We start from the raw sequence: 20,769 nt of genomic DNA, 5'->3' as shown, positions 1-20,769 counted from the left end.
TCCCATGGGAATGCTGAGTTCCCTCCTTGAGTGGAGCAAGGCCCAGGCACAGCAGGGCACGAGCAGCCCCCAGGAAGGTGCAGCTTCTGGAAATTCGGTGTCTGTGCCACAGAACCAGCCCTGCCAGGCAGTGATGGATCACCTGGAAAAGCTGCTCCATGTCCAAGGAGGCAGGAGGCAACTGCCTGGCTCAGCCCTGCCCAAACCCTGGTCACGCTGGCAAGGCACAGTGATGTTGTTTCAGTGTGCTCACCTGTGGTTATCTTTGTTTTATCTTCTTTTTTATGTGCTGGGACCTGTTTCCTTTCCCAGCTCTCAACAAATGTGTTTCCCTTTTGTGTAATTCTCTCTCTTTCTCTCATGCTGTCATGTGTCAGTGGAACTGAGTGACAGAGGTAATCCTTCTCTAAATAACTCCCAAATGTGTCACTCCTGGTCCTGCCTGTGCCCTCCACAGCACTGGGGCTCCGGGTCAGGAGAAATTCATAACTTTCAATATTTAGTACAAACAAAAACTTATTTTCAAAGTTAACCCAAGTTTTGGGAAGGTTGTTTTAAACAGTGATTTCAGTGGGTGAGTTTATTTACCATGGAATCAAAGATTGGTTTGGGTTGGATGGGACCTTGGAGATCATCTCATTCCACCCCCTGCCATGGGTGGAATGAATTTCCACTATCCCAGGGTGCTCCAGGACCATCCAGCCTGGCCTTGGAGTTATTTATTGATCAGATGTTGGATGAAAGCTGTCCCAGGTGACACTGGTTCAGTCTGACTGAAGGTGGGGTTATTTCTGAAGTTTGCTGGTTGGAAGTTTGTATTCTTCATATCAAATCCACATTTTCCTGTAGATTTTCTTACTGAAAATGAAGCGACATAGGGAAATTTATAAATGAGATTAAGAGTCTTAGGTCTTGTGTTTCAGTGGGAAATAGGACCCTGTCACTGGCACTGTTTATGTCTCAAGGATCCTCTAATTTGCTGTGGTTTTGCAACAAAAACTCTCTTGGAAGCTGGATTGTGTGAGGCACTAAAATCCAGATTGGGATGTTTGTGCTGTCCCAGTGGGCAGAGCCCTGTGGGACTGATTCACCTCCCCATCACTGCTTGCCAGAAGAAAATGGATTTTATGCTTTTTATTTAAGAACTGCCTGTGCCTGGCTGGTTTGGGAAGCACCCAAAACATAAACTGTTTATGATCCAGAGCAGTTTGCTGGAATCACAAACCTGGGGGAGGCTCAAGATTAAAGACATAAAACCAACTGCACTGAATTGTGTCAGACATCCCTTTAACCTTGCTCTCTCCCACCTTGTGCCTCCAGGGCAGCATCTCAGTGGGTGCTGATGCCTCCCTGCAGTGTTTTCCCTGCCTCCAGCACTCTGGGGCTCTCTCCCAGCTCTTGCTTAAGCTGCAGCCAGGGAATTTTCCTCTGTGCATTTGTCCAGAGGTTTCTCAGGACTGTGTTCCCACTCTGGAGCTTGCCAGAGCTGGAATCACAGTCACTTTTATCAGGAATAGTTAGAGATGAAATGAAAGCATTTAATCAGGTGATTAACTTTTGAGCACAAATTGCAAAAGCTCAGAGAACATTTCACAAGGTAAAAGGGAATTTTTTGGCCCAGCCTGAGGCTGTTTCAGGTGTTGGTGCCTTGAAAACTGCAAATAAGTAGTGGGAGAGGTGATTGACCTCTGTTAGAGCAAACATTTCATCTTCTTAATGAAGAATGGATTTTCATGAGCACTTCCATGAGTGATCTTGCAGGTCCAGATCCAGCTCAGAAATTGTCTGAGGGTTTGAGGAAGGTAAAAGCAAATCCTGCTCTGTTTGAAGCCCTTCTGGTACCAGCAGTGTCCAGCAGGCTGCAGACTGAAGAGAGCCATGAAATCCCCTCTCCAAGATCACAATGAGCAGAGAGTTTGGGGGATTAGAAATCTTTTATCAGTGGCTGTTCTGAGGTGTTGACTCTTGTGTGGTGTTAATATCCAGCAGGGAGAGGGGAAAGGAGCCCCAGGGTGTGGGAAACAGCCAGGAGTTCTCCTGGGGGTTCTTGGAAGATCCACTTGAAGGGGCTGAGTGTGAGAGAGCTGAAATATCCCCCAGATAAGCCCCAAATGTCCCAAATGGGACCTTCCCTGCTGTCCCCAGAGCAGCCTGGGTGGTGGCAGTGCAGGAGGAACCAGGCAGAAAGGCTGGAGCATTCCCTGCTCCAGGACCTGCTGATCCTGCTCCTCTGGAGCTCTGAGCTTGTGCTGCTCAAGCCTGGGACCACTTGGGAAATGTCTCCAGTGGGATGGATTAGTTAACTCTGAGCTTTTATCTATTTTTTAATCCATCAGACCCAAATGCTGTTTGTCCTGCATTAATTTCTCTTTTTGGTATTTTTAGAAGTTGGCATCTCTCTGGCTGTGCACTTGGTGCTGGGAGAAGGGATATTTTTAATGGGATGTATTTTCTGCACCTAATGAAGCAGCAATGAAATAAATTACTCTTGTCAAAACAAAGGGGGAAATATGAAAATTCCCAGTCAGATATTAGTTACTGTTTATTGTGTCTGTGTGTCTCTTCTGTACCTCTCTTTAACCAGCAAAGCAAACAAGCCAAAGCTTTAGTGTTTGCAGATTATTGTTTGTTTATTTTTTAATTGGAGGATTAATATCTCAAAGTAGAAATACTTCACAAAGATGGAATATTTTTTGGAATACAGTGTGTGTGGGGCTCAAATGCTGCTCCTGTGGGAATGAGGGCTGGCTGGGTGGGACACTCACATCATTTGCTGCCTGTCACTGTCTGCTGGCACTGACAGCTCAAATAAATGTGGGGGTTCTGCCTCTGACCTTGCTCCATTTGTACATTGGGAGATCCAGCTTTAATGAGCTGATCTGGCCAGAAATTAGTCCTGTTTGTTTTTTTCCTTGTCATGTCAGTTTTCATCCAGCTCTGAGTTATATTTTTATTTTATTGATTTAACTTTTTTTTTCTGTGTCATTTCCTTTCCTTTACCTTTCATTTACCTTTACAGGTGAATGCTGAGAAGGCTCTGCATGATCTTTTGTGTAGTTTAAAATATACCAGATCTGTTTGAAATTTTTGTTGTTGCATAAGTTTTCCCATAGTCCTGGGGGTATTTTATAGTCAGGAACATGGAAAAATCCTGGGATTATACTGGCTTTTCACACCAATTTGCCACAATGCTGCATCAAAGAACAAAAGAGCCAGAGATGAAAATTCCTCTTGTCCATCATCTCGAGTCTTTGCTCTTGTCCTGCTCTGAGAGCAGAACCTTGTCCCTTCCTTGCTGAAGTGTTTTATACCCTAGGACCACAGTAAAAACTATTTAAGATTGAAGATCTTTTTAAAAACTTAGCTCATCTTGCAGCAGAGCTGTAGAAATGAAAGTTCATGAGAAGTTAATGAAGAATTGGGCAGGGATTGTTCCCTGGCAGGGTGGGCAGGCCCTGGCACAGGGTGCCCAGAGCAGCTGGGGCTGTCCCTGGATCCCTGGCAGTGCCCAAGGCCAGGCTGGACAGGGCTGGGAGCTCCTGGGATGGTGGGAGGGGTCCCTGCCATGGCTGGGGTGGAATGAAATGAGTTTTAAGGTCCTTCCAACCCAAACAATTCCGTGATTCCATGACCTGCAAACCCTGAGAAGCACTGGCAGAGCTCTCAGGGCTGGGCTTCCCATCCTGGTGGTGTCAGGATGTCAGAGTCTTGGAGCTGCTGGAGCTGATCCCAGAGCTCCTGGTAGGAAGTGGAGCAGGAGCCAGAAGGCTCTGTCTGCCTCTCCAGGGGGTGATCTTTAACTGAATTTATCTGGGGAACAGGAGGCGGTTGCAGCTATTCCTGGAAGGCTGGAGGAGGCTGTTGGCCATCAGCTTCAGCCTAAAGGGCATCTTCCAGCTCTGAGAAATGAGAATATTAAGAAATAATTGTTAATTAGAAATATTTTGTCCATGGGCAAGATCACTGTCAGGATCAGGAGAAATGTGGATGCTCAGCTTTATAAATATCATTTGCAACGAGGGAAGCCCGATGGCTGATGCTGAGTGGGAGAGATTTTTCTTCAGTATTAAATAAAGGGCTCTTTGTAGATGCCTTTTCCCCTGATTTAATCATTCTGAAGAGACCTGATCCCTATTTTAGGTGCAGCACTAATTCCATCTCCTCTGAAGCTGTGGGTAGCAGTCTATAGTTAGGTTGGCACACTGTCCTCACCACATCAAACCCAGAGTGAAGATGTGAATGAAGCTGACGCTTCATCCTTGGGTTTGTGCTCATCCTTTTACATTCTCCCACATTTCCAGTTCCCATCCTTGTTCTTAATGATCTTTTTTTATCCCTGCACTCGTGTTCTCTGGGCAGATCCCTGATAGAAATTGGAAAGCAGCTGGACATGATGATGTAGGCTGATCCTGCTGCTCTTTAAATCACTGCCAGAGTAAAGGCAGAGCCAGATGTTGCTCACAGCTGCTCTAACAGCTGCCAGGTTTGAAGCTGTTCCATGAATCTGCCTGGGAAGGATGTTAAATTAGAGAGAACATGTATAGAGAGAAAATATTTCACCTCATGGATGGAATTAATTGGGTTTTGTGGTCTTCTTTTACATTTTGACAATGATGTAATATATAAAACATTGCATTTTGTTAATATTTATTAGGACTTGACAGCAATAGCTTGGTTATGGACAAATACTCAGGTCATAATGGCATAAAATTTAGGGATTTTCATCCTTTTCTCTTGTAGGTCAGTAATAGGTGTGATAATGCTGTTGAAATGGAGAAAAAAGGAATTAATGAAAGCTTAATTCCAGGATCTGTGTGTTGGAAGGGTTGGTGTGCAGGCACCTGTAGTGCTTTAACAAACCTGATGTGGTTTGGTTTCCCTTGCTGGTGCTGAGTTTGTAGCAGTTAAATGCTGGGTCCATAACACATCCCCATAACAGACTTTGGGAATGACAAATAACAGACCCTGCTCCATAAAAAGTGTTTAAAGCTCTATAACCTGTGCTTGACTGAACCTTGTTGGAGTCCCAGAGAATCCCAGACATCATTTTCAAAGTGCTTCCACTGAGGCAGAGAAAAGCTTTAAATCTGGGAGAAAAATTAGCTGTGATCCCCAAATGAGAAGAGATGGATGAAGGAATTCCTCTGCCATGGATTTATGGTTTCCTTCCCACACCACTGAACTCCACAGGTGCTGTGGGAAGGACAGTGAAGAGAAAGACAACTCAGAACATCTTTTTATTAATTTTTTAAAAAGCCACAAAGGATGGAGCTGTTTGGGGGAGCAATGCTCATTCCTGCAGAGCTTTATTGCAGGGCTTGCTTCTGCTTTGGGCTTTACTAAATGTAAATTTACCACACAAGGAGCTCCTGGTTGTAGATTTTGCAGCTGTATTTCTGTCCCCTCAACACTTTGTGCACCTTCCAGCATGTTCAGCTCTGAACTCTGGAATGTGATGTCTCTGGAATTGCACATATTCCCATGGATTCTGGTATTTACCTTTGAAATGCCTTTTTTTTTTCCATTTTAGGTAATGAACTCTGTGTTTAAGACTATTCTAGACTTGACATACCCAATAACCTCTATGTTTTCTGGAGCAGCTTTTAACAACAGCATCAACAACATCTTCAAAGACAAGCAGATAGAGGTAGGTTGTTTATTCACCTTATGGATAAGAAATTATGTCCCTGTTATTTTAATTATGTTCTGCTGGAGCAGAAATAGCTTTTTTCCATGCTAATATGGAAATCTGGAGCTGTTGGGAGACTGGAAACGTGGTGAAACTGTGGATGTGGTGGTCCATGACTGAAGGAAGGAGCCTGTTCTGTTTGGTGGATTTAGAAATCACAGCTGTAGATTATTTGTACCTATTTCAGTTTGACAAAGGGATCTCATTGTCTGAGAGAAGAAGTGAAAATTGTGACACTGAAGAAGAACAGCTGAGACTGCTCCATCATTATTTTTCTGCAAATCAGGTCTCAGAGACCTTCAGGGCACAGCAGAGAAGGGCTTGAATTGGGCTGTGATGGGTTTGGCTTTTTTGAATTTTACTTTTGAAGCTGGAGTGAGTTTTTCTGAGCAGCCTACTGAAAACTGCAGTAATGGCAGAGTCCTTTGTGTCCTGGCTTGCACTTGGTGACCTTTTTGTAGTTGCTGGGTGTTGTGTGTCCACCTGAGCCAAGAGCTACCTTTGGAATCCACCTCTCCCCCTTCCCTCAGCAGCAGCAGATTGTAAAACACATTATTGATGTTTTATCTTCCTACATCACCCAGCTCAGAGAGTGTTTGGGTAGCCTTGGAATTTCACCTGATTTACAATTTTAACCAAATTATTCCAGTGTTTGCATCCTTGTGATGAAAGATCATGTAGCAAATTAACACTGTATGTACTTTAAATATATTTGGTAAAAATAATCCAAAACATTCTCTACCTAAATGCAAATTTCAAAGTAAGTGATTAATCATCGTGTGGCTTAAAATAGCAGCTTGCTGTGCAGAGGGGATGGTGCTGGAGACAAGCAAGTTTTAGAGAATCCTGGAATCACCAAGGTTGGAAAAGGCCTCAGATCCCCGAGCCCAACAATTCCCCCAGCACTGACAGGGCCACCCCTGTCCCCAGGGATGTCCCACATCCACATGGCTCTTGAGCACTTCCAGGGATGGCCACCACTTCCAGTGACCCCACCACTTCCCTGGACAGCTCTTCCAATGCCTGAATACCCTTTCCACAGAGAAATTCTCCTCCTGTCCAACCTAAACCTCCCCTGCTGCAACTTGAGGCTGTTCCTGTCTGTCCTTGCTTTGGATTCCTGCAGTCAGTTCATTGTTCTTCCTTTTTAAGATGCAGCAGATTCCTTCCTTAGCAATTTCAACAGCTGTAGTTGCATATTCTGGTCTTCCCTTGCAGCCACAGGAAGGTTTTGTGCAAGGGAAATCCAGTCCTGAGGCACCCAGCAGCATCATCTCTGCAAGTGTCCTGACCACCACAGCCCCTCAGTCCATGCCCAAGGTTTACTCATGTGGGAAGAATTCCCTCAGATAAATAAGGAAAAATGTTGTGTAGCACAGCCAAGAGGGAATTACTCCTTCATTGTAATTCCCCCTCTCAGTGTGGGGTAACCTGTCCTGGAACTGGGAGCTGCCCCAGGGTCAAGGGAGGTTGAGAAAGTAACAGGAGCTGAGGCAGGAACCTTGAAAAAGTATTTTCTCAGAGCATTTAAAGCATCCAAATTGCAAACATCCATCTTTTCTCCCTAGCTGGGCTAGGTTTGGCTGGGTAACAATGATTTCTACCTGGAAATTCCTATCAATAAAAATTAATTGCAGCCTACAAGCAGAGGTTGTGTTTGGGTTGTGCTTGGCCACAACTGCTCCTTCCTGGGAGGATCTGCAGCGATCCCAGGAAAACCTGAATAAGTTTGGTGGGCTGACCCTTATGGCTCTAGAAAAGTTTAAAATTCAGGATGTCTGGGCCAGATCCTCCCTTGTGCTGCTGTGGCTGTGAGGTGACACCCCTGTGCTCCCCACACGAGTCCTCACCCCTGTCCCCCATGGGAGGCAGGAGCAGGAGCAGGAGCGCTTACGTTGAGCTGTTATTTCTGACACCCAAAGGGAGGTTTCCATTTTCTCTGAAATTTGCTCTCTGCCAACCCTTGTGATGTGGGTGTCTCCTGATTCCCAGCAGTGCTGCTCGTGTGGGGGCCCTGGTGACAAAAACCTCGTCACTGCTTCCAGCCTCAGGCACTTCCCAAGCTGGGATCATCCATGGGAGACCCTCATCTCAAACCCAGGATGGGGCACTTGGACACACAAACCCAGGCCAGGGAGCTTGAAGGAAATTTCTCAAGAAGTGGAGTTATTTTCCTCTTGAATTAGCCATCCTTCTCTGAGAACATCAGCCTCTGGAATTTTTATTCTCCGTGCCAGGATTCTTATCCCCGTGCCAAAATGTCCTTGTAAATCATCTCAACCGGGGGTTCAGGTGTGAGGAATCAGACAAGACTTTTATTAGGTCCTGGTTCAGACTTGAGTGATGCTGTGTTCCAAAATGAGTGGAACAATCCCTGAGCAGTGAGATTTTATTGCTGTGTGGGAGGGCTTGGGTGAGTTTGCTTTGTGCAGGTGTTTGCAGGAACATGAAGGGAGGTGTCAGAGAGGCTTCTCTTCCCATTCCCCTGTTTTTGCTGAATCTGTGGTTGATGCACTGAGAACTGCAATCCCCAGAGTGTCTTCAGCATGGAGAGACACCCCAATATTCTTGTAATCACACTTTATTCATCCACTGTGAGCCCTCCCCAGGGCTTCACAGAGCTGCTGAAGAGATTAAACTCACCAGAAAAGCCCCCTGATTCTTGGCAGTGCAGAATTTCAGGTGGAACAGCACAGAAATCACACCAGGATTCGCAGCCTGACTAGTGAGGGAGGGCTTCCAGCTCCAGTGGTCCTGGAGTCCAAACCTGTGTTTGGTTTGGGTTGAAGCTGTGCTGGAGAAGGTCCAGACACCCTGTCCAGTGAACAAATGCTGCCTGGGAGAGCAGGTTTTCCTCTTCAGCTTTGAGTTTTCTGATTGACAGAGCAGCATCAGCTGTTCCCTGGGCACAAGCTCAGTTTACTCAGACCAGTCCTCCTGCTTCCCCTTGGCAGCTACCATTTCACCAGGCACCATGGAAACTTTCCAAAACTGTCCTCCCTCCAGCAGAGCCCTGCACACTTGGGAGGTCACCTTCCCCTTTTTCCATCTGCTGGGAGGTGAGACACAGCTGAAACCAGAGGGAGAACTTCCCCAGGGCTGGTGGTTTGGTCTGGCCCCACTGAATAAACTCTCAAAGCTCTTGGCTTAGCCATTCTTTTTGTGTCTCACCCTCCTCCTGTTCCACACTCCCCACTGTGAGATCCTGCTGGATCTCAGGTAACCTCTAGGATCTTCCTGGAGTTTTACCTTGCAGGTCCTTTGTTCCTGTAGCCAATGCTTGAGTTTGGTGTTGTCCTCTTTGATTCCTGAAAATTCCTGAAGCAATGAGCCCTGGCTCCATCACCAGAGGGTACAAATTGACCATTGTTCAGTCAAGAGGCCGTGGATCATGTTCTTCATGTCCTCCAGCACTGAACAGCCTCAGGATCCCTTGGGGTGGGAGTGACCATCAGACCCTCACCTGAAATTACAATAAAGACCCTGCAGAAGCTGTGTGTGCTTTGTGTGAGGAGCTCTCTGTGCTGCCTCTCACACTCTGCTGGAACAGGGGGTTCTTGCTGCTGCAGGAAGGACATGAGGGTTTTTTCTGCCTTGGTTCTGAATGAATTGTTTGCATGAGAGAGAAAATCATGAATATAAACACAGGACTGAGGGTTTTTCTTCCATGCATGCAGGTGTTTGTCTGTAGCTCTGTCTGGTGAGGTCCAGAGGTTGTTGCTGTGCTGTGTGTCAGGCTCAAGGCGTGGTCAGGTCTCAGATTCAGTAAAATTGGGACTCCTCTGTTGCAGGATTTGTGGATTCCTTACTTCACCATCACCACCGACATCACTGCCTCGGCCATGAGGGTGCACAGGGATGGTGAGTGTGGACATGGCCCCTCCAGGCCTTAAATCATCATGGGACACTTCAGGGTCATCCCTTACTCCTGGAATTTGTCTCACCATTGAAATTTTGTCCTTGGGGCTGGCACAGGTGACACTGCCCATTCCTGCCGTTCCAGGGGGGTTATGGAGCTGCTGAAGGATTCTGGGCTTTAATCAGGGTAGCTAAAACAAGCAGAAAAAGGATTAACCCATCTCAGAGGTTTTGTATTCCCATTCCACTGCAGGTTAAGCCAGTTGAGGTCAGGAAACTCTCTCCAGCCAGCTGCTTGTCCCCGTGGAAGTTTAATGCAAGGATAGGAATCAGCTGGAGAACAGTTATGGTTGTCTCCACTGAATGGAGATAAATTAAGTTCCCAGCTGCTGCCATTTCCCATCTTGGTTTGGTCTGTGAGGTGTAACACACGTCAGCAGTTTCCTTGAGTGGAAGTTCCACTAAAACTATTAATAATAATCCCCAAATGTGCCAGTATTAACCTGTGCTAACAGCAGGAGTGCTGGGGTTGTAATTAGAAACAGAGCTGTTATCTGTTTTAAAAAGAAAACACACAAAAAAAATCAATTCCCAGGGAATTTGCTGGGAAGAGTTGCTGTTGGAAGCACCAGGCAGTTAATTACTGATCAGTGAGTTAACACTGCAAAGGCTCACTTATTCCTGATATTTTAAAGATTCACTTCTCAGACAAGCCTCTTGGCCTGTGGAAATGCTGTGTCTTCTCAATTTGGTTGATGCAAATGTAAAGAGAAGAATCAGTGGATAAGAGCCTTAAAGCAGAATGTTTTACAGGAAACACGGCCAATCAATTTCTCCTTGACTAAACTTTGTTTCTAACAGCTTAAAGGATTATAACTGTTCCTTACAGCACCACCAGAAGTGGCCCAAGAGAAGATAATGATCTCCACCAGGCATCTGCGGTGCTTTCACAAGAGAAAACATTTGCTTGTTTCAGAGGAGGGAAAACAGAATTTTGGGGGGTTCTACAGCTTTTATTTTTCAGGTTCAGGTCCTACTAAAAGTCAGGGGCTTGTGGATCTCTGTAGAACACAGTGACTTCAGCTGCACTTGTTCAGTCAATCCCTCTGTCCTCAGGAGAAACCTTTTCCTTCCCTCCTGGTGCTCCCTGCAGTAGGAACATGCTGAGATCTCGGAGAATTCAGTAAATCTGAGGAATGGGCTCAAACCCTGCGTCCTGGGGCTTTTCCCTGATGCCTGCATCATCTTTGTTTTATCCTAGCCAGCATTACAATAGAAAAAAATAACAAACTGCTTTAATAACTTCCTTCTGAGGAAAGCCTCCATCTCTTGATTATCTTAATGAGTGCAGCAGCCTCCCCCCTGCGTGGCAGTAATTAAGGCTGGGTGATTAACGCTGCTGCCCTCCCCACAGGCTCGCTGTGGCGCTACGTCCGTGCCAGCATGTCCCTGTCGGGGTACATGCCTCCCCTCTGTGACCCCAAGGATGGCCATCTCCTCATGGATGGGGGCTACATCAACAACCTGCCAGGTAGGAGCATGGATTGTGCTGGGAGAAATTCCCAGAACTGCCCAGCAAGCTTTGGGCCTCTTGTTTTTTCCCTAAAACACAGAGAAATGTCACCTTTAACCTCGTGATGGTTACCTGGAGTCCTTGCTTGCAGTGTCCTGGGTGTTCCCTTTATTTTGGCTTTATTATGGTTATTTATTTATTATTTATTTTTATTATTATTTATTTTGGCTTTATTTTTGTTTTTTATGATGGCCAAATTCTGAACATAAAACTCTCAGCTAAGTCTGAATTATTTTAGTGCTTGCTGAAGGGAGGGAGGAGGAAACAAACCACAGACATAAAACCTACCTTGGAGTTTCTCTTCAATCAGTTAACTAATAAATAATTCTGGGAGAGCAGCAGCATTTGCTGTCAGGCTGCTGTCAGCTGGGAATCTTGGGGCCATGGAAGGAGGATGTGGGGTGTGGGGTGAGGTCTGAGCCCCCAGCAGGGTCCAGGGGTGTGAACTGGCCGTGTTTGGGATGGGTTTTGTGTCAAGACTCCACCTGAGCAACCCGAGGCATTTCCATCTTCCTGTCACATCCTGACTGTGTTTTTCCATCAGGGCTGTATTTACCTAAAACTCAGAAACAGAAATAGCACAAAATGGATCTCCCACATCAGCATCTGGCATTCTCTGTGCTTGTAATTGTGATTGCAAACCAAAGCACCTCTTGCATCTCCACAGCTGGAGAGGGCAAAGAGCAGACCCAGGTGACACTGGGTGGGAAACACAATAGACTGAACGAGCCCAGGAATGTAAATCCAAGTTACAGAACAGATCTGATTTAAAGAAGTGTCTAAATTAAGCCTCTAAATTGGCTCTTCAGAGCTGTGGTTTTCCTACGCAAAACTATTCTGGAAACTGCAACTATCTTGGACTCTGGGGGTGTGAAAGAAATATAAATTCATTCTGTGAGGTTCATGTCCTTCTCTTCCCTCCCTTGGCGCTTCCCTAAATCCTCACCCATATCCAAAGACTGCAGCTCGTCCTTTTACTGACCTTGAAGTAGGAAGTGTTGCCTCATTTCTCTCCCACTTTCAGATGTGATTCTTTCTCTTGGATCCCAGAGCTGTTCTCAGGCTGCCATCCAGCCTCTCCTCGCTGGCAGGTCCTGTCCTGCTCCTGCCACTGTCACCTTCTCCCTCCTCTCTCTAAGGCACTGCCACTTGTTCTCTCTGCAGGTCCCCCAGGTCTTCTTTTGGAATCAATGTGGGTTTGATGAGCACTGTCCCATTGTACCCAGCGTGGTGTCACTGCCCTGCTGCTGTGTCCCCTGTCCCCTCACAGGGCTCCTGGGGACCTCAGGGAGGGTCAGGTCACCCCACTGATGTGAGGCAAAACATCCCCTGTCAGTGATGTCCCCCAGCAGTGGGACTCACCCTGGGGTCACTCAGCTTGGTATAGGATTTGGGATCCCTCCCTCCCCATGGAGCCTCCCTGAGCAGGAATGGGCAGAGCTGCTGCAGAGCTCATATGGAATCACAGAATTATTTAGGCTGGAGATCCCTCTGAGTCCAACCATTCCCAGCAGTCTCCATGTCCCCAGGTGCCACATCCCCTGCAGGGGTGGCCGCTGATGGTCACTCCTGTCCACAGCTCCCACCCCACCTGGAGCCACACACACAGGAGCCATGGAGATCTGTACCTGCAGCTGGGAGGGCACAGGGGCTCTGACACCTCCTGTCCTGTCCCAGCTGACGTGGCCAGGTCCATGGGGGCCAAGGTGGTGATCGCCATCGACGTGGGCAGCCGGGACGAGACCGACCTCACCAACTACGGCGACTGCCTGTCGGGCTGGTGGCTGCTCTGGAAGAGGTGGAACCCCCTGGCTGAGAAAGTCAAGGTACTGGGGCCCACACTGGAGTGGCAGCTGCTTTTCCAGAGCCGTGGGAAGATTCCCTCTGTTGCTCAGGGAGCAAGTCTGTGCCAGATCTGTTGTTTTGCTGGGTCTGAGCTCTTGTTCAGAGAACTGGGCAGTGCCCTCACAGCACAGGGATGTGGGAAGGGGCTGGCAGATTTCTTAGAGCAAGGAAACCTTTTCTTGGAGCTGCATACATTCTGATAAAGTCAGAATTTATTAATTTTACCCTTAAAATTAATAAATCTGTCCAGTTCACTTTCTATCCTGTATGTCTCTGAACTGCTGATTTAGGGAGATTTTAGCACTTGGCAGTAATGAAGTACAATGATAAACATGGGTCTGCAGAGCATGGTTTATTACCATTATTTTCCTTTTGTTGCATGTGGTTAGGCCAACTCTGTTCCTTATTCTGTATTTCCTAAATTACCTGGCTCTGCAGCTGTCCCCCAAGTGAATATTGATCTTAATTCTTCCCTCCCAATTGCATTCCCAGTTGGAATTGGTCTCATTAGTCCTCAGTGAAATATTCCAGCTGCCTGAATGGCACCCATGGAAACCTGGAATTCCTTCCTGAGCACCACAAAAACCATTTATTTTTTTTTACTGGTAGTGGTGAAACAGTGGCCAAACGGGGCTGGTGGAGTTTCCATCTGTGGAGACGTGAAAACTCAGCTGGTCATGGACCAGCTTCCCCAGCTGACCCTGCCTGGGCAGGAGGGATGGACTGGATGATCTCAAGGGCTCCCTGTCTACCTCAGCCATTCTGCAGAATCTCTGCCCTGGCACTGGACAGATGAGAGAACTGTGGAATTACAGACTGGCTTGGGTTGGAAGGGACCTTAAATCGCATTCAGTTCCACCCCAAGGCTCCAAGCCCTGTCCAGCCTGGCCTTGAGCACTTGCAGGGATGGAGCATCACTGATTTCTGCCTTGAAAGGATCACTGTGCCCCTCAGCACAGATCACATAAATATTTCACTGTATCCTGGCATGAAAGTCTTGGTTCAAGCTTGTTGGAAGGCAATTCCCTTTCTGGTGCTGATCATGGACTCTGATCCCCGCTGGGACACGGCCGGAGGTGCCAGGGCATCACCAGGGTCCTGTATCCCTCACCTCTCCCCCTTGGGGAACACCCAGAGCACTCTGAAATGCACTTGGAGGAGCTGATTTTGTGTTTGGTGTGCCGGGCAGGTGCTGAACATGGCCGAGATCCAGACACGCCTGGCCTACGTGTGCTGCGTGCGGCAGCTGGAGATGGTGAAGAACAGCGACTACTGCGAGTACATCCGGCCCCCCATCGACCGCTACGGCACCCTGGACTTCGGCAAGTTCGATGAGATCTGTGTAAGTGCCTTCCCCGGGCCCCCAGCACCTCTCCTCACAGCTCTGCTGCTGCTAATTAGTGCTGGAGCAGCAGCAGAGTGAATAATTGACACTCAATAATGCTGTGGAATGAGATCCCGGCCGGGAGATTGGATTAGCAGCAGGAATTGAGTTAGTAATCTTGATTATATAATGACCTGTGAAGGGATGGGTTGCCTGTATGGTGGCAGTTCCTGCTCAGCTGCTGGGTGAGAGCTCGTGGGTGTCTGAGCTGCCCTGGGCAGCTGGGGCTTGGCATTGGTGTGGGCTGGGGTTTGTCCTCATGTTCCCCTTGTCCTGGAGCTTGTTGTAGCATGGAAGGTTTGCAGAAGTCTGTCAGCGAGGCCTGGAGATGGAGGGAAACATGAAATATCTGATTCTCTTAATGTTTGAACACTGCTATGAGTAAAACATCATCCACAATTCCTCTGCAGCCCTTAGAGGGTCAGGGAATGGCTCCAGTGTCAGGGTGTTGGAAGAGTGATGCTGCCAGGTCACATCACTGGCATTGGGTTGTGTTTGTGTCAGAAGCCAGCAGGGGCACAGCTGGCTCCAGGTGTGCAGGGAATTGTTCTGGTGACACAATCCAGCATTCACAGCAGAAATGTCCCTGCCCAGGCAGGGCAGCAAAAGCAATTCTGGCTCAGTGTCTCCTGTCAAGAAAGTGATTGTACTGTCTCCTTCCATTCTTTGCCTGTTTTAGTCAGGCATTTTCCATGTCCAGATATTCCTGCAGAGCTCTGCTCCCCTCCCAGCGTGGAAAGCCACCACTCCTTGAAGTCAGCCTCCATGGCAGTTTCTTGAGAAGCTGTGATGAGAGATGTCTCTGGTCCTGGCTGGACAAACACTGCCCAGCCCCAGGAGCACAGTGCAGCCCTGCAGCCTCACCTGACAGATTCCTTACCACACACAGCAGCTGTTCCAGGCCACCAGCTGATTTCCCCAGTCTGAATATTCCCTCTGGGATGTTTGGTGCCTCTTGGCTCCTGGGCAAACTCTGCTGTCTGCCTGTGGATCTGGGACTGATAAATAATATTTTGTTCTTTGCCAGCTGGAGAGTCCTGGCTGATTTGAAATCCTTGACAGGCAGGTGTGGTAGCTGATCACAGGAACAGATCATGAGCTGTCACATCCCTGCTCTGCTCTAATGTGCTGCTGTTAAAGAGATGTAAAGGCACCAGGCAAATTCTGTCAGTGCAATAAAACCTGAGAGAAGGGCAGTTCCTCAGAAGTGTCACTGTCTGTGGGCAGGTTCTTGGCAGGGATGGAGGGGCAGCAGCTCCTGGATCCTCATTCCCTGCAGCACAGCTCAGTAACTTCTGTCCACAAGGACAGTTTTAGACTGTGCTGGCCTCAAAGAGAAGGACAATCCAGACATTCCTTTATCCTTAGGGCTGGGAAATAGTGGGGAGGGATCATTTCAGCTCTGTGCCTGGATTTTACAGGAAATAGAAATGGGCACCAGCATTTTCCAAGGAGCTGAAGGATCTTCATGTCAAACCCCTCTGGTGTGTCCAGCCCTGGAGCAGTGGAAGCTGTGGGTCACTTCTTGAAGCTCAGCTCCTCATGGTTATTTTGGGTCAGCCTGACAGTGGCAGAGCTGTCAGCTCCTTTTTGTCCCCTTCATCCCCCCACCCTGGGCTGGGACAGACTGTGAGAAGTGAATTCCTGTGTCTCCCGTGCTCTGAGCCCTCATCCAAAATCTGCAGGAGAGACAGCACCAGAGGTTTAGTGCTGCTGCCAGAACCAGGGCTGGAGATGGGATCCAGGGCTCTCAAAATCTGTTGCTCTGTCCTTCCCATTTGATTTTTCACCATCATTTCCACTGTGTTCTGAGAAAAAGAGTAAAACTCTGAGTGATGGGTCTGTTTTTTGCAGTTGTTTTCATGCTAAGGGTAGTTATTAATTAGTATTTTCCCTCCTGATTATTTTTTTTTCCAGGAAGTGGGATACCAGCATGGAAAAACCGTATTTAATGTGTGGTGCAGGAGTGGAGTCCTTGACAAGATGCTGAAGGACAGACAAGAGACCTGCAAATCCAAAACTGATGTAAGTGCTTGGGGAAATGCTGCTGGAGCTGCCCAGGGCTGGGACAGGGGACAGTGACTGCCCTGAGGTTGTTTCCAGTGCTCTGCATTTCTTGGCAGGGAAGTTCCACTTGGTTTTAAGAAACAGTTACCACCTTTTTGAGGAATTTGGATAATATATTATAATATAAGGGCTCACTGTCCTTCCTGTCCTTTGAATGCCTCTGATTTGAAACCCAAGTGATTCAAAGGCTTCATGTTTTACCCAGTAGCTCTTTTTTATCATCTTTTAGAGAGAGGGGAATGAGCAGTGATTTTTTAAGGGGTGGCCAGAATGAATCATAACTCTGATGAGCCTCACAGAGGGAAGTCAAATGAGGTGAGAGATGACACTGAGGATTTGCAGCTCTCCAGGGGTGGGTGGCAGGGCACTTCAGCTCAGAGATGGGGAGAGGATGGATGGCAGGGTGGACACTGGCCCAGGGATGAGGGGTGGATGATTCCACATCTGAGCAGGTGCCCTCAGTGTCAGCAGAGGCTGTGAGTCACTGAGGGGTGGAAATGGCTCTGCTGGGAGGAGGTGAAGGTCACCCTCAGCTCCAGGGGGACTGCTCAGCATCAGATGGATCTGCCCACGCTGCCTGGCAGGGCCAGAGGGGCTCAGGAAGGAGCACACAGGGACCAAGCCATGGAGATCCATGAACCAGGAGCCCCCAGACTCCTGAGCCTGGGATTTGTCTCTGGGAGCACACCTGGATGAGGAGGTGCTTCAGTGTGACTGCAGATGGGTCCTCAGTCCTCCTCTGGCACCTCCTGATCAGACAGGAGGGGCTGGGGTTCAGGTTTTGTGTTAAAAGTCATAAGGAGAAGTCAAGGCAGGGAAAGCTGTCTCAGAATTGGCTGTGTCCTACTTCAGCCTCACTTTTATCACAGCCAGTAAAGAGTCTCAAACATTTTCACTTCTGTAGCAGACACTTTTTTAAAGAAGACTGCTTTTTAAACTGCCCTTTTTATGGGATCAGTAATGGAGGGGAATATTTCACTTGACTCATGCAGCATGATGGACATTTCTCACATCTGCCCTGGGTTCTGTGGCACTTCAGAGCCCTGGGGAGCAGAAGTGTCACATCGAGGATGTGACACAGCCTGGCCCTGCACTCACTGGATAATGAGGCACCAAGTGCTGATTGCTGAGGTGCCACAGCATGGAAATAACGGGGTTGGGAGAGTGACTCACCAGCCCTGGCAGGTTATGGAGCAGGAAACTCGGGCTCTGTGCATCCCTGGTGCTCCCAAGGACCGTGGCATCATCTGCTCATCCTCCAAAAACTCCAGAGCCCTCTGAAACCCAAGATTTTTGCATCTGACTTCTGTTGCAGGAGATTTATTTCTGTGAAGTTACAACTGTTGCAGCTCCCAGTGGGGTATTTTTCTTGCTTTTCTTAGTCCATTAGAGTCACTTAAGTCCTTTAGCTGCGTTATCTTCCAGGCAGAGCAGCTGATATTTTTAACTTGCCTTTCATTAGCAAAGGTTTTGATGCTTTATATGTTTTAGTTCTTCATCTATTTCTGGAGTGTTCAACATCTGAGAGTTGAGTGCCATTTCTTATCATCTCGTTTCCATGTTGTGAGCATTGCAATTTTATTTAAAAATCCAGATATTTAATAATTTAGATGCTTCTCCTTTGCTTTGATCATTTAGTCCCTGTTTGTCTTGTCTCCAAAATGCAAATACTGAAGACACAAACAACAGGAACCTTACATAAACTTTACTTTGAGCAGCCCTTACTCTTCCCCAGTATGGAATGCTGCAGCACCATTAATTGGATCTACTTGGGGAAGTTCTGTCTACTGAGGTGTTATTCATAGGCAAAGCTAAATATAATCCAGCAGACTACAATAGTAACTGTCTTTCTCTGCTAATTTATTTCATGAAGATTGTGCCAAAGAGAAAACTTTCCTCCTTGGAAAAAAAAAATATCAGAGAGGTTTGAGAGTGGGTTTCAGGTGGAACTGAGACACTTCACTTCGTGTTATCTGATGGGAGGGTGGTTTTGTCCTTAAAAGTAGTGAGAGGAAGCATTTAAACATTAAACTCCTGTTTGTAAAGCACCAAACAAGAGTGGGAGGACACCTGGTTCCCACAAGTGGTTTTCCAGTCCTGGTGCTGAGGCTTTGGGTGCAGCTGCCTCCCCGAACAGGCTGGGCTGGGGGTCAGCTGGGGCACAGCTGCTGCTGAGGGTGACACTTCATTCCCATCCATCCTCACCACAGGAGCTGCTGATGGTTTTCCTGGGGCACCCTTTGGTGCTGGGCTCTGTGGGATTTTGTTCAGCTGCTCATGCAGAGCCCTGGACTCCATCCCATCCAAAGCTGTCCCTGCCTGGCACTTGTCTGTCTGTCTGGCTCTGTGCAGCCACCTCGTCCTGGATTTTGGATTTTGGAGTCCAGGGATGGCCTCAGACATGGCTGAGTGTGTGTGTGGTGTCCAGAGGGTGCTCGTGTCCCTCACTGAGTCGTGTGGCACGGACTGGAGCTGTCAAGGAGCTTTTCTTCCCTGTCCTGGGAAAGAGCTTTCTGCAAATGCTGCACTGGGAACCTTCAGGTTGGATGTTCAAAGTGAGCCTGGGCTGACTCATCCTTTCCAGCAGTTCCTTAACAGTCACAATGAGCTTCCCAACTTCTTTATATTTTAAGGTGTGTGTCCTGAGCTACTGCTGTTCCATTTCATACAGGAACCTCTTCATTCCCTCCAGGCTTTTCTCTGCCCCCATTGCTTGTCCTGGATCTGCTCTGTGCTGTGGCTGTTCTAAATTACATCAAAATCAGCTACAGATGAAAGGTCAACTGAGAGCACTTTGCTGCAGCAGCAATGGGCTGCTGCTGTGACCCCACAGGGGTTGTGTGATTCACAGAAGAGCAAAGGATTGTTCATAAAACCCTGTGTTAGGAAGCTGCCCTGGCTGGGAGCACAGGGGGGGCAGGTCTGGGTGTTTGGGAAGACAATTTCCACAGCAATTCCTGGCAGCCCAGTTCCCTCTGCCAGCTCTCCCCCATCTCTTTCCTCTGGGTTGTTACTGTGTTCATTAAACTCACTGGGTTTAAAAAAGGATGAGAGGTGTTCAGGTGTCCAGCTGGTTACCTTGTGCCCAGCCCCAAAGAGGGAGGTGGGGCTGCAGGAAGCCCAAGAGGGCTCTGAAATGCCAAAGTTGGGTTTTCTTAGAGGAGAGACTGGAGCTAGAACTTCTCAAAATAGAGAACAGTCAGCTTGGTTGAGACAGAGTGAAAATAGCAAGGGTTTATTGGAGAGAGGAATTGTGGTGGGAGATGTCTCTGCAGGTTCTTGCTCACTGCAGCAGCTCCGGGGCTTTCAGGGGTCCCCAGGGGTCCTGGTCACCCCAGTGGCCACCTGTCCCTGCTGGCATCACTCCAGCTGAGGGATGTGTGTCCCACCTGCTCACCTTCTCCCAAGGGAAAGCAGAAGCTCCCTGGGGGCTGCACCTCCCTCATAGAAAGGGACCCTGATGGAGAAAAACACGTGGAGGGAGCTCTGTCCATGCCGGGGCCCAGCCCCTCCTGTGTTTCTCTCTGGGGTCTCTTCCACAGTTTGCTAAATTTTTAATAAGGCTTCTTGTTGTGTGGGTGGAATAAGAGCCATTAAGAGCATGTCCTGCTGTTGGGAATCCCATCTCTGCACCAGACCTGCATCAGGAGAGCTGTTTGGAGAATTTCTCACTGATGAGTAATGGTTTTTGAGGGGGCAGCTGTGGAGAATTTGTGCGTCTGGAGCTTTGTTCAATATCATTTTTATACAGTCTTGGCTTGTTTGGATTTTCTGAGTGTATTTGCTGACAAACCTTGAACTTCTCCCTGTGTTCCAGAACGTGACCTGTCCCACCACCTCCTTCACAGACCTGGCAGAGATCGTGTCCCGCATCGAGCCCGTCAAGGCTCCGGTGGCAGACGGTGAGCGGGGCTGGGGAGGGTGGGAGGAGGGACAGCTCCTGCTCTGACTGCCAGCTCTGCCAGCCTGGGCATTCCCTGCTCCCCTCAGAGCCCAGACCCCCTGTGTCCCCCTGCTGTCACCTCTTAGTGGTGTGTGTGCCCCCAGGTAATCCCTGCTCAGCTCTCACCTGAGGGAAACAACCTCAGCTTCCATCCCCTCCCCGTGCCCTTCTGCCGGCTCCATCCTCAGCCAGTGTTGGGCTGGGAGGAGGCTGAGCTAAAGCCCTGCCCCAAGGATGTTTTCCCTGCTGTCGTGAGTAGGATCAGGAGTGACTCACTGGCTCCACTGCTTTTTGTGTGCTCCTGTTGTGGGAGCAGCAGTGAACTGATGAGGAGCAGGTACCAGCTCCTGCGTGGTGACACAAAGGTGCTCTGTGCCCTGCAGAGCAGCTCCCCGTTTATGGAGCTCCCA

General features: G+C 48.2%; 1 protein-coding gene across 6 annotated transcripts in view; it reads left to right on the top strand.

The window, feature by feature from the left end:
- PNPLA7 (patatin like phospholipase domain containing 7) overlaps positions 1-20,769 on the top strand; it is a 100,608-nt gene that overhangs the window by 75,036 nt on the left and 4,803 nt on the right. For 5 of the 6 annotated variants that reach the window (XM_015644744.3, XM_033518441.1, XM_015644743.3 and 2 more), the window contains 7 exons: positions 5,531-5,647; positions 9,481-9,550; positions 10,962-11,078; positions 12,798-12,946; positions 14,155-14,307; positions 16,267-16,374; positions 20,234-20,318. In XM_015644744.3, coding sequence (XP_015500230.1) covers positions 5,531-5,647; positions 9,481-9,550; positions 10,962-11,078; positions 12,798-12,946; positions 14,155-14,307; positions 16,267-16,374; positions 20,234-20,318 — 799 coding nt within the window. The other variant, XM_033518443.1, reaches the window with a different exon arrangement.

The sequence above is a fragment of the Parus major genome, chromosome 17 (assembly GCF_001522545.3).
Source record: "Parus major isolate Abel chromosome 17, Parus_major1.1, whole genome shotgun sequence".
Taxonomy (NCBI): Eukaryota; Metazoa; Chordata; class Aves; order Passeriformes; family Paridae; genus Parus; species Parus major.
This window is presented reverse-complemented; position numbering and strand designations above follow the sequence as displayed.